Source organism: Nelumbo lutea, chromosome 7, assembly GCF_056320005.1.
Source record: "Nelumbo lutea isolate HS-2025 chromosome 7, American lotus-T2T, whole genome shotgun sequence".
Taxonomy (NCBI): domain Eukaryota; kingdom Viridiplantae; phylum Streptophyta; class Magnoliopsida; order Proteales; family Nelumbonaceae; genus Nelumbo; species Nelumbo lutea.
This window is the reverse complement of record NC_142690.1, coordinates 11,566,043-11,579,637: the sequence shown is the minus strand read 5'-3', so window position 1 is coordinate 11,579,637 and position 13,595 is coordinate 11,566,043. Positions and strand designations below refer to the sequence as shown.

The window sequence follows — 13,595 nt, the reverse complement described above, 5'->3', positions numbered from 1 at the left end:
ACTCCTAAACTGGGTTAAGGAGTGTGTAAACAGAACACTTAAGATTGTAAGCATAGATAAAAGAAAATGCTCAATAGATCTATCGCTGACTTTTCAAACTGGAAAAAGTAACAGGTTAATGTATTCATAGGACAATAAAGAAGAAAATGTTGAGACTTTTCACTCTACAATATCATTAATTTAAGACTCGGCATAGACCAGACAGTCTGACCACGAAAACAGGGAGCTGGTGGCATTTCTGAGTCCCGGTTAAATGATTATTTTTGATGAGCTGAACGGGTGAACCACCCAGATAACTGACAAAACTGGGATCCGTGGAACATTACAGTTTTTAGCTTGAACTGATTTACTGATTGCTTTGCCTTTTTAAATGATCAAATTAAATAATTAATATTTAAAATATTTTATTGTTGTCTTGATAATCCATCCACATAGGAAATATTTTAAGGCGGCCGCTCCTTCACTGGAGTAAACTTTGGGGTTAAAATAAAAATCAATCCACCAATAAAATAAATAGTATATGCAATCAATATTGACGACGGCCCATTACTAACTGGATAAGCTTTTTGCTTTTGTGCTGTGCTCTGGGTGTGTGTGAGAAATAAAAATGAGTTCTGAATGTTTGGTAAGAAATAAGAATCGCTTTTAAAGTGTCAACCTGTCAATGGGTCCCCATACCTCCCGTCGACTTGACTTTTAATCCTGTCTGAGTTTATTCACACTTCTACGATAGCGTTAATTAGCAGTAAGTTTCTCGCTTATTAATAAGGGTATGAGCAAATCAAATGAACCAGCTGAGTGACCGAGTCTTACTACTATGGCTCTTGCTAATATGCTGCTGCTTCTTCAAATAATCCTTGTGCTTTGGCCAACGACAACGGCAATATATGCATCGGCAACTGAATCAATGGCAAAGCCAGGGTGCCAGGAGAAATGTGGGAACGTCACCGTTCCCTACCCGTTCGGGATGGCTGATGACCAAAATTGTTACAGGTATTTGTATGAAGTAACCTGCAACCACAGTTTCAACCCTCCGAAGCTGTTCTTAGGGACGAATGGAAACGTTGAAGTTTTAGAAATCTCATCATCAGGCACTTTGCGCGTCAAAACCTATATAGGTTATGATTGCTACACTAATTCGGAGAATGTAGAATGGTCACTCCCGTCGCTTGATTTGATGAGTAGACCCTATAGTTTCTCCGACACCCACAACAGATTCACTGTTCTCGGCTGCGACACATATGCTTACATAAATGGCTCCAAGGGTCGCAACTTCAAAAGTGGATGTTCCATGGTTTGCAACGACCAACAGAGCCCAATCAATGGGTCATGTTCAGGGATAGGCTGTTGCCAGACTTCCATACCAAAGGGGTTTAAAAGGTTCAAGGTAACCATCTATAGCTTCGAAAACCACACACAGGTCGAGGATTTCAACCCATGCAGCTACGCTTTCATGGTTGACTCCGACTGGTACAACTTCTCAGTACCCGATCTCCTGGGCTATTTGGATTTCTACGATAGAAATGAAGAAATGGTTCCAGTCATCCTTGACTGGGCAATAGAAAACTATACATGTGAGAATGCTTCAAGAAACGACCCATCTTATGCATGTGGCAAGAACAGCGAATGTTATGACTCCCCCAACGGTCTCGGATATCTTTGCAAATGTTCCCCAGGTTACCAAGGCAATCCTTACCTCCAAGACGGATGCAAAGGTACGTACATAATCTCCTTCCTCTTCACTATTCGATCGAAACATAAAAGTAAATATACTTCTTGTACTTCAGAGTTTAGCTAACTGAGTCAATTTGTATAATTAATGAGATGCAGATATAAATGAATGCGCCGATGGAGCTAGTAACAACTGTAAAGGGATTTGCACAAATACGCTTGGGAGTTACAACTGCTCCTGCCCACCTGGTTTGGAGGGAGACGGAAGGACGACTTGCATCGTACCGGTGCATCCACTGAAGCAATCTCTGGTTCTACAACTAACCATAAGTACGTAATTAACAAAGCCCACAGTAACTCTATTAATGTCTCAAGTTATTTTAATATAAATAGTTGCCTACACCAAAACATATTTAAAATCTTATTTATAATTTAATTTTTTTACTTATTTTAAGTAAATTTATTTTTCAAAAACTATTGTTATCTAACAAAAATTCGGGGATTCTGGTCACCGCGGGGAATTCATTACCGCCTTGGATTGGGGGTGGAAGACAAATTTTATCTCCGGCTGGGATTGGGGATGGGTATGGGGGTTAATTTCAGAATTGGGGTCGGGGACAGGGAATACGATCCCTGCCCCGTTGCCATTCCTAAGAATCATTTTGTTGGCATAACTCAAATAATAAAGCCTAGCACAAATCAAATAAAAATTTAGGTCCGTTTGGTTTGTAGTCAGAATCGAAATCAAAATTGGAATATAATTCTTTAGAATCGGAATCGGAATGGTCTATTTCCATAATCTGTTTGGTTGAGACAGGGATAGGGATGGGATTCCATTCCCAAGGGAGTGGTAGGGAATGATCATTCCCTGGAATGGAGGAATGTCATTCCAACAGAAATGAGAATGAAATTCTGATTTCTTCCAACCAAACAATTGGAATCGGAATAACCCATTCCTATTCCAATTACAAACCCCTATTCCCGTGAACCAAACAGGGTCTTATATACCACTGATTTGATGGTGCTTCTCAAATAAAATATAAAAGGATAGTTTCTTTGTAGCATGGGTTTAATAACTGGTACTATAGAAGACTAAGGCTGCATTTGGCATTGGCATTGTCTTATTTCATTTTCACAATTAAAAGTTCATAAGGGCATTTTAACTAATAAGTCCTTAAAGCCAAGCAGCCTAAAACCCCGATCTATGCATGACACATTTTGATAGATAGAATTAAATATTGGTTGTCATGTGGCTAACACGGAGTGTTCGCATTGTTAATTAAGATTTTGTTTGTCTGTTTGTTTATTTACTTTTTGCCACATGAACAAAAACATATGTGGCTCAAAAACATTTGTTAATTTAAGTGCTTTTAAGGCAATTCGTTTTTTTATATGCATAAACTAAATTTCTTTGGAAATCTATCAATATAAAATATATTTCCTTACATATTTTGATAGGATCTTTTAGTTCCTATTCACTTTCTCTACCTACCCCCTACCCACAGTATACTGCAGCTGCACATCTCAATACAAGTTTGGCAGCAATTCAAGGCGGATAGAGTGTGGGTAGAGAGTTTAGCTAATGAGCATAAATCCGGTTCGGATCTTTTATGACTTGTGATTGGTCATGTGTTAATGTAGGTACTGGCTCAGGCATTTTGTTCCTACTTATTGGGGGCTCTTGGATATATTGGGGATATCAAAAGAGAAAGATAATCAAGCTTAGAGAGAAATTTTTTAAGCAAAATGGAGGTCTTTTACTGAAGCAACAACTCTCTTCACATGATACCAATGTAGAGGCTGCAAAAATCTTTACTGCGGAAGAGCTTGAAAAGGCAACTGACAATTATGAGGAGAGTCGAATCCTTGGTCGTGGTGGCTATGGTACAGTATACAAAGGAATTTTACCTGACAACAGGATGGTTGCTATTAAGAAGTCCAGAGTAGTTGACGAAGGACAGGTTGAACAATTTATTAATGAGGTGGTTATTCTCTCTCAAATCAATCATAAGAATGTTGTGAAACTCTTGGGTTGTTGCTTAGAGACTGAAGTTCCACTATTAGTATATGAGTTTGTTTCTAATGGAACCTTATTCCACCATATTCATTATGAGGGACACAAATCTTCAATTTCGTGGGAAAATCGTCTAAGGATAGCCACGGAAACAGCAATAGCACTTGACTATTTACACTCTGCAGCCTCTCCTCCAATCATTCATAGAGATATTAAGTCTCCTAATATACTCTTGGATGAAAATTATATGGCAAAAGTGTCAGACTTTGGGGCTTCAAGATTGGTTCCATTAGATCAAACTCAGTTTACTACATTAGTTCAAGGGACACTGGGTTACTTGGATCCTGAATATTTTCATACAAGTCAATTAACAGAAAAAAGTGATGTTTATAGCTTTGGCATAGTTCTGGTAGAACTATTGACCGGAAGAAAAGCACTTGAATTTGAAAGACCTGAAAAAGAGAGAAACTTGGCAACCCATTTTATAACTTCGATGAAAGAAGACAACGTTTCAGAAATTTTGGAGGAGAGGGTACTAAATGAATGCAGCAAGGATCAACTCCAAGAAGTCACTCAGCTTGCTAAGAGATGCCTAAGTGTGAAGGGAGAGGAAAGACCGGCAATGAAAGAAGTAGCTATGGAGTTAGAGGGGTTAAGGAGGTCGAGCAAACACCCATGGGTAGAACAAACTCATGAAGAAACAGAGTGCTTACTTGGGGAGACATCAAGTTTTCATAACAGCAATAATATTGGCTATGATAGTTTAAGGGATCAAGTTGTCATACCATTGGATAGTGGGCGATGATCATTTAATTTACTTCTTCAACTAAATCTTCTGCTATTTGTAATGCTTCTTAATTAGTTGCGTTTGATTTCCAACAAAATAAATTTCCCTAGCTCTTAAATAAATTATTATCATCTTCATATTATTTAATCTGTGCTCAATAAATTTGCTATGCTGTTCATTGGCAACAAATGAATGTACAATTATAGTTGGAGGTAGTGTTACATGAACAACTTTCAATTTAATGAAATAATATAAGGCATCAGCTATATAGATTGTTGATTTCCTAATCTCTTTCATCAAATCTTATGACTTTTTTTTTCTAGTTAACTGCTTTTGTTATTGATTTTTTCCATATAATTCTACAGAAAATACGCCAGCAAACTTTACAGCTATCTTTGGGTTGAAAGAAAAGGTAGGGAAGGGAATGGACAGGACATTAGCTAGTTTCTTTCAAGCCAAACACAGCCTAACTAACGATGATCGGCTCCACATGAGAAGTTTCTTACAAAACTATAAATTGACGCCCAGTGGGCACGACACTAGAGAGTTTCGTCGTCTTTTCCTTTGGCCCTTTTCAATAATATATCTTCTCGTGCATCACAGTAGTTAGTTACTGGTTAACGCATATATGGATATAAAAACAGACCTTTGATTTTCAGTCTTTATTAGCCATTTAACGAGAAGGGACCCGGATAATGCACGGACCGATGTAAACAATGTTTGTACTAATTCTGCATATGGTTATGAGAGTGAGGATACGTTAATATTAGGTGAAATTAAAAGAGAAAAGTATTAATTACAAACTGCACATGTGCCCTATGCTTACTTCTAAATCTTAATTTCAAGAAAAAAAAAAGTTGAATACACTAGACTTTCTTATATGGTTAATACACCACTTCAGCTTAAGGCTGCATTCGGTTTGATAGAATATACGAAAAAAATAGATAACCCAAACTTATATGAAAATTTGGGATTTGATAAGTAAATAAAAATTTATTTAAAAAAGGGTTTTTACTCTACCTTCACCGTACAGTTGGAGGTAGTATCAGCTCGGACGTAATGTCAATTTACGGAGGGGTATGGGTGTTATAGGTGGAGGTATTCATACTTTCGAATTGTTGTAGGTCTATAGATTAAATCTGAATTTTAAGATGGAATGTAGTCTAAAAATCTCTAAATCTCTAAAAAGAGGAGATGGCAAAAGAGATTTAGATACGGGCCCAGTCCAACAAAAAGAAGGCCTATTTATCTATAGTAGAACGACCCAACCCAGTAACACTCATCCTTGTTGGATGTGATGCAAATTACAAATGCATGGGACTATAAATGAAAAGAAGGTAAATTCTGGTTTCATATTGTTTTGGGTTTTCCTTATTCCATTTCAGGTCTTATTTTATTGCATTTGTTCTGCAATCAAACAAAATAAGATATATTTGAAAAATTTACAGCCAATCAGTTAATATCACAAATGAGGTGGTGGTCAATCAGGTGGTATTAATCAAATTTACAATGATACTTTGATTGGTCAAAGCTTTTCTCTACCAAATCTATCTGATATCGTAGATTTTTTTTCTTTTTCAAATAGCTTAGTTAAAACAGTAGAATTACTGCTGAATTCATGGTTTTAGAACTGCCGTTGATTTGGACGGTCAAACCATTTGGCCCGGGAATCATTTAGGCAATTGGTTCCGTTTTACTCTAAACCCAATCTCTGAAAGAAAAATCGTTAAATTGGTCAATGACCCATTGATCCGAGCAATCAAACCATCGGCCCCGTCTACCTATTCAATGGTTTTTGGCTGTTTTTATTTTTAATTATTCTTTTTTATTTTTTTTAGTTTTTGTTGTCTAAATGGACTGTCCGTTCGAACCAGATGGTCGAATCATCGACCCAGAAACTGGCAGCCAGAATGTTTCCATTTCCGGGTCGTTTTTTAAAACCATGGCTGAACTATGTTGCAGTTAAATTGGCAAATAAAGTGATAACCGTTAAACAGTAGAGCTACTCTGATAAAATGATTTTCCAATTGTGACATAATTATTTACATATGATGCATAAAATTTTAAAAGTAAATTACCTTCTTTCATTAATTTGGTAACAGTTCAAATCAAGTAACAGCAACATTGTAAGCACGTTCGATGAGTAATTAGAAAAATTTTTGACAACTATTTGATGAATATATTCTTGGAAGAATGACGGTTCAGCCCAAGGTCAAAATTTTTAGGCCCGAAGTACAATTGGGGTGAATTCTAGCTCGGAATTGATGCAAACCTAGCAAACAGATTGTTTCTATATAATTGAATCATACTTATGATTTTTTTTCTGATTCTATACAATTAATTAAAAACAATAGTAGATCAATATGGGCTTGCTTTTACTTCCACAAAATGAACCTTATTAGGCTCAGTTTGGAAGGAGTACAAACACAAATATGTGAAATGCAAGACATTATATCTTGTATTATTTTGTACTCTTTCCAAACTGAGCCTTAGGTAGTTAAGGAAATGGACATTTTTGTTAGCATTTCGTTAGGAAATGGACTGAAAATATCGCTATAGGTAGTTAGCCATCTAGGAAAATGATGTATTATAGAAGGCAAGTATTTAATGCCTCCATTTTGGGGGCAGAGATACCAGGCTTTACTGCTTTTTTTTTTTTTTCTGTTTATAGTTGATTCTTGTAAAACGAGACCACTTTGATGAAAGGAGTCCGGATCTCTGCCCACTAGAATTTTATTCACGATTATCTTAATCATACAAGGAGAACATCTCATCCTCTGCATATATTATGCAGGGGAAGATGTTCCTAAATTCAAGGCTGGGTGACTTGTTGCTTAATTAGTCTCAGAGGCGAGTTTATGATTTTCTAACATTAGCCAGATGACTTTTTTAGCTTTTCCAAAATTGTTTTAATTGGTACTTTTTTATCTATAAAAAAATGGCTTCCCACGCTAAATTGAAGCATAAAAAGTCTCAATTGCACAGCCATTCGTTAAAGGGTTGACTCGACGCGACCTGAATATACTGCTAAGATCTCGTATTTAAAAATGAATTTCGTGGAAAGTTTGGTGATTATAAGCAATAGACTGGGTCAAAAATTTCAGACCCTACGAAACCTCATTATTTTCTCAGATAAATTAAAGATTACTCATAAAGTGTAACAAATGCAAGTGGTAATGGTATATTTGTCCGTTTGGTTGCAGTTGGAATTGGAATTGGAATAGTCTATTCAATAATCTGTTTGGTAAGCAAATAGGTAGGTTCTACATAGAAACAAATGGATTCGACATTGAACTGGCCTTGAACAAATCCTACCAAATCTGTTACAGGGTAGGTTCTGGTTCCACATTCTTAGAACCAATCCCCACCTAGATTGGTTCCAAAGTCTAAGAATTTACCCTATCTAGGTTGTTGTTCTTAGAGTTACCAGCCTTGGAACCAAACATACCTTAAAATAAATTAACCCCAAAATATTTTCAATGATGTGAAGATTTGAATTCAAACACTCATAGTTACAAAAGCCATGGTCTCACTTACCATTGGGTTACTTAAGTGATTTGATCATTTGTTTTCATTTTAATGTTTGAATGTGTATAACAAATAATGTAAAAGGTAATGTTTGCAAGTTTTAAATTATAATGACAAATTTTGAACTATATATTAATATAGTATGATAAACTACATATTAAATTACTCAATTTAATAAATAAAAATATAAGTTTTATACTATATATTATCATTATTGAAAACCAAATTTTTAAAGGATATGTTGCATTATATTTTATGGGGAAGCAAGGTTTTCGAACTGCCGTTGACCCGGATGGTAAACCATTTGGACTGGGAACCGTTAAGGCAATCAGTTCCATTATACCCCAAACCCGGTCTTTGGTAAAAAATCGTTGAAAAGTTCAACAACCCGTTGACCTAGGCGATCGAACCGTTGACCCATTGACCTGCTCAACGGTTTTGACAGTTTTTTATTTTTTTAATTTGTTTGTCAAGATGAGCTGTCCGTTTGAACGAGATGGTCAGACCGTCAACCGAGAAACCGATAGACAGAACGATTCCATTTCTAGGTCATTTTTTAAAACGTTGTAGGGGAGGATAAAGAAAGAGCAACTTCAATGAATAGACCATAAAACCAACGACCCTGGAAACGCCAAGGGTAGAATGAATCTTAGAACCTACTTTCATAGGGTAAGTTCCAGTTCCAAAAACCTAGAACTGACCCCTACAAACTAGATTCCAAGCTCTACTACAGAGTCAAACCTGCCCAACCCATGCTCATCCCTATTACATCATTTACATTTGGGTCATTTGCATAGGTGTGTGTTGGAGAAAACGCTTTCTTCATTTTTTTTCCAGTAAAGGGGCATTCCCACTAGTGCAATAAAGGAGCACTTTCCACTAGTGGTTATGCATTTAAAACTACATAAACAATTTTGCATTGTTTAATGTATAAAATCACTTTATTTTTCTGATCAGTTTTAGTGCTATAATTCATACTCAAATATTGACAAGTATTATCTTGGGATTTACTCCTTATAAAATCGCATATATAAAAATTAAAATTACAAGATGTTTCCAATACATGGCTGGAAAATGATGTGAGAGTGGTGATTTGTTATTAGTCTTAGATGAAATTAAAAGAGAACTGTTAAATTCAAACTGTACAATATCCTTCTTCATAAGCAATTTTTAGGTTTAGCTATGATTGTTCGATCATAATAAGGGGGACTTGAAGATCGTTATCTCGTCTCAAAACTCAGATCACCCCTCCGTAGAATCTAAGGAATATAATCTTGGATTGCTTGTAATTGAAGGAAAAATTGGACAAAAGAGCTAATTAGCAAGCGACAGACTGGATTGCTAATAAGATTCACCATTTGGAAAGACTAAACAAATTGATTATGTAGGATATTCGAACGAAATGCTTATAAATGAAACCCAATGAACAATCATACAAGTTTCATTGACCTTTTCCTCGGACCTATTCAATAATATAATTTACCGTAAAGCACAGGTAATTGCTAGACTTAGGCCATGTTTGGGATTGCTTAAAAACAAGTGTTTATTCGAAACAAGTTCTTATTTGGGTTGGGACTATATCATTAAGCACTTATTGGTGTTTGGAAAATAATCTCAAACTAAGTGCTTATTTTTTAAGCCCAAAATTTCAGCTTTTTTTATGTACTTATACAATAAGTATTTATTCAAATTTTTTCTCACAAAATTGTTCTCAATAAATTTTTAGAATACCAATTATACCCTTTCAACTTGATGAATTTTTAGAATACCAATTAACTAATTAAAAAGCACTTTTATGAAAACATTTTCATAAAAGTACTGTTGCATGAAAACACTTTTAAAAAAATACTTTTATAAAAGTACTTTTATATGAAAACACTTCTTTAAAAGTACTTTTATAAAAGCACTTTTACGAAAATATGTTTATTAAAGAACTTTTATGAAAACACTTTTATTGAAGTACGTTTATTCATTCACTTTGGATTAGAAGTACTTATTGGAGAAAAATGAAGGACAAAAAATTCACAAATGCTCATTGGAGGAAAAGACCACCAAACACCTGATGTGAAATAGGTGTTTTTTTTTTTTAAATAAGCGTTTGAAAAAATTAGGTGTCAAATGCAAATAAGTACTTATTAGAATAAGCATTTGTTTTTAAGCACTTATTTTTAACAGTGTTCATATGGAGAGAAACTCATGGTCCCCAATTAATTCCAGTTCTTATGATCTGCAAAATTTATTTACTTATTACAGAAATAAGTTTAGACTGAATATAAGAATTTAAACCTTTCCACTTAATTTATGGAGTGGGCTATGAGAAAAATTACAGGCTAGCCAAAATAAGGAATGAAACGATATCTAGCGTACACTGTGAAAGTTATAAAACATCGATCACATCGCAGTTTTGGAAGATCGATCAATGTCAATAATCTATATCAGCAATTCTTAGAAGATTAGCACAAAGTTATAATGTTGCATACGCTATCACCGCCCACTATCCAATGAAATTAATACATGATCTGTCAAACTATCATATCCCGTAGTGTTGCAACTATAAGGATTCGAAGCCTCACCAAGTAAATACTCAGCCTCTTCATGATTATGTTCTACCCATGGATGTCTGTAAGACCTCCTCAACCCCTCTAGTTCCATGGCCACTTCTTGCATTGTGGGCCTCTCCTCACCCTTCACGCTTAGGCATCTCTTTGCAATCTTAGTGACTTCTCGAAGTTGATCTTTACTACACTCTTTTAACACTCTTTCCTCTAAAATCGCCGCAACATTGTCCTCTTTCATTGAAGTAACAAAGTGGACGGCTAAACTTTTCTCATTTTCGGGTCTGTCAAATTCAAGTGCTTTTCTTCCGGTGAGTAGTTCAACAAGAACTATACCAAAGCTGTAAACATCACTCTTCTCTGTCAATTGACTTGTATGAAAGTATTCTGGGTCTAACTACCCCAACGTCCCCTGCACTAGAGTTGTGAGTTGAGTTTGGTCTAGTGGAACCAATCTTGAAGCTCCAAAATCGGACACTTTGGCCATATAATTATCATCCAAGAGTATATTAGCAGATTTAAGATCTCTATGAATGATTGGAGGAGAGGCTGCAGAATGCAAATAGGCAAGTGCCACTGCAGTTTCTGTGGCTATCCTTAAACGATTTTCCCATGATATTGAAGCTTTAATCTTTACAGGATTGGTTCTCTATCGCCCAGTCGAGCACAAGGGGCACTCTTCCTCCATTTTCATAATAGAAATTGTATTCCAAGAGATCTGATACTGTGAAGTTATACCACTCGTAGTCGACCAGGAAAGCGTAGTTGCATCTATTGAAATTCCAGACCTTGGTGTGGTTGTCGAAGCTGTGGAGCTCCACATCGAACTTCTTGAAACCTTTTGGGATGGACGTCTGGCAACAGCCGATGCCTGAACAGGACCCGTTGACCACGCCTTGTTGGTCACTGCAAACCATGGCCCATCCGCTTGTGAATTTGCGGCCCTTGGAGCCAGTTACGTAGGTGTAGGTGTCACAACCGAGAGTCGTGAATCTGTTGCGACTGTCGGAAAACGTATATGGCCTATTTTCAGTCAAATCCACCCAAGTGGGTAACTCACTAGTTAAGTTCCCCTTAGAGTTGTAGCATTGATATCCTACGGTGACATTGATGCGCAGTTGGCCTCCTGGCGATATCTCCAGAACTTCTAAGTTGCCGTTTGCTAAAAACAGCCTGGGAGGGATGAAAGAGTGGTTACAGGTTACATCGTACATTTCTCTGTAACAGCTTGCATCGCCGGTGCCAAATGGGTAGGGAATGGTGATACTCCCACATTTCTCCTGGCACCCGGGCTTTTCCATGGATACAGTTGGCGATGCCGCCACCGTCGGCCATAGAAAGAGCAGCTGAAGCAGCAGCACAAACAGAGCCATAGTTGTTCCCATGTGGTTAATTTCCTTTACTCCCTTGTAAAGAATAATGTAGCCTTTGGGTGGTTTATCACTTCACCTTCATTCTGTCTTTTCTTTTTTTTTTTATTGACTTATTTTGTTTCAAATTCACATTACGGTGTTTTTATTGGATGGTCATAGGGAAGTCGCAGCATATATACTCTCATTTTTTATTAATTAATTATTGACCGGGACCCAGTCCATCTCCAATTGTTGCCAAACTTTCAACGAAATTCATTTAGTACATGCTTTTTCTGTCTCTGGAAACCAGCAGGCAGCTGCACATTCAGAACGAATCAATCCTAGCGCATGGAATTGTTGATCGAGTCAACAATATTGTATGCTCTCTTGTTTGGTTTAATAAATTTCCTCTTCTATCCCAAAAAGTCAGCATTGTATATAGGGGAGACGTTTTCTATATATTGTTTTTCTTTTTATTTAAATAAAATATTTATTATTATTATTATTATTATTATGACTCGGACTGTATAAGAGATAAAGAGCCAGGAGCTGTACACAAATGTAAGATTCCATGACCTGTAACTTCTTATACAAGTCATTGTCACCTTATAATTTGTTATTATCACGCATGGATGATGAAATAGATTAAATTAATCCCCATTAAAATCTGCAACATATTACACAACATTAGGATTAAGAACTGTCTAACTTGAAAATTTCTAACTGCATCATGCTAGAATTAAGGTCCAACTTAATAATAATCACCTCCTGGTTACATATCAGTATTTGCACTCCTTCCAAACTGAGCCTTACGACCTTTGTGCATGTGACTAAAGCTTAATTTGGAAGGAATACAAATACAAATATGTATAGTACAAAACCTTACAAAATAATACAAAATATAAGGTTTTGCATTCTACATATTTGTATTTGTAATCCTTCTAAATAGAGCCTAATGTTCAAAGTATTGATATAGGTATCGGTCTTTTTTTTTAAGTTTTATTTATTTTTTTTTTTTAAAGTTAGTTCAAAGGAGTCAGTTTAAGTCTCGGTTACCCTCTGAACTAGGCCTTGACCTGATACAACTCCTATAGGAGCATATCGGAAAGGCCCGATACGATATATATTGGCTGATACAGATCGATATGTAACAATTTTTTGAACCTTGATGTGACCATATACTGTTGATAAGTGCAGCTTATTGGAGACCGGATTTGCTCCTCACACAGGGCGCCTCACACTGACTTCACAAGCACATCCCACCATGTATTGGGAACATCTCCTGTACTTATATGTTATTATTCACGGAAGATGTTCCTAATGCATGGTGAGATGTTAATGTGTCCCAATTCAATTTGTTGAAGTTCATTTAATAGTGTTTTTTTTAATATTTAATAGAGTTGATTTCTTTTCAATCCATTCGTATACAACAAGTTCGGATTGGATTCCCACTAAGAATACCAGCTCACACGCATCCCACAGTACATCCCAAGTCCTAACCATATTGTATGGTGCATGTCTCTGCGTAGTCCACTACGAATTCTACCATGATAGATGGTTTGAGATTTCTTTTGACTACTGAAAATGATCTATATCTATATAAATATATTAAGCTGAAATGTGTTCGTAAGAAGGCTTGAGGATGAGGGAAATGGAATCTAATAGTATATTTTGCCTTTTTTCATAGA

General features: G+C 36.1%; 2 protein-coding genes across 2 annotated transcripts; one reads left to right on the top strand and one right to left on the bottom strand.

Annotated features, from left to right (window-relative positions):
- Positions 1-810: 810 nt before the first annotated feature.
- LOC148845103 (putative wall-associated receptor kinase-like 16) lies at positions 811-4,617 on the top strand. Its single transcript, XM_088953458.1, has 3 exons — positions 811-1,715; positions 1,831-2,001; positions 3,313-4,617. The coding sequence occupies exons 1-3, from the start codon at positions 818-820 to the stop codon at positions 4,488-4,490; spliced, it is 2,247 nt and encodes a 748-aa protein (XP_088809584.1). The 5' UTR covers positions 811-817; the 3' UTR covers positions 4,491-4,617.
- A 5,774-nt stretch (positions 4,618-10,391) lies between these two features.
- Positions 10,392-11,928, bottom strand: LOC148845102 (wall-associated receptor kinase 2-like). Its single transcript, XM_088955845.1, has 4 exons — positions 11,193-11,928; positions 10,957-11,104; positions 10,515-10,896; positions 10,392-10,430 (listed from the first exon to the last, which is right to left on the bottom strand). Exons 1-4 carry the CDS (start codon positions 11,926-11,928, stop codon positions 10,392-10,394), a joined length of 1,305 nt encoding a protein of 434 aa, XP_088811971.1.
- Positions 11,929-13,595: the final 1,667 nt, after the last annotated feature.

What these genes read in the sequence shown, in the direction of transcription:
- LOC148845103 (XM_088953458.1), top strand. Translation starts at nt 818, where the DNA reads ATGGCTCTTGCTAATATGCTGCTGCTTCTTCAAATAATCCTTGTGCTT. An exon ending in CCTCCAAGACGGATGCAAAG is followed by an intron (nt 1,716 to 1,830) that starts GTACGTACATAA and finishes AATGAGATGCAG; the next exon opens with ATATAAATGAATGCGCCGAT. An exon ending in GGTTCTACAACTAACCATAA is followed by an intron (nt 2,002 to 3,312) that starts GTACGTAATTAA and finishes GTGTTAATGTAG; the next exon opens with GTACTGGCTCAGGCATTTTG.
- LOC148845102 (XM_088955845.1), bottom strand. Translation starts at nt 11,928, where the DNA reads ATGGCTCTGTTTGTGCTGCTGCTTCAGCTGCTCTTTCTATGGCCGACG. An exon ending in GGCGATAGAGAACCAATCCT is followed by an intron (nt 11,105 to 11,192) that starts GTAAAGATTAAA and finishes TGCATTCTGCAG; the next exon opens with CCTCTCCTCCAATCATTCAT. An exon ending in ATGATAGTTTGACAGATCAT is followed by an intron (nt 10,431 to 10,514) that starts GTATTAATTTCA and finishes TTGCTGATATAG; the next exon opens with ATTATTGACATTGATCGATC.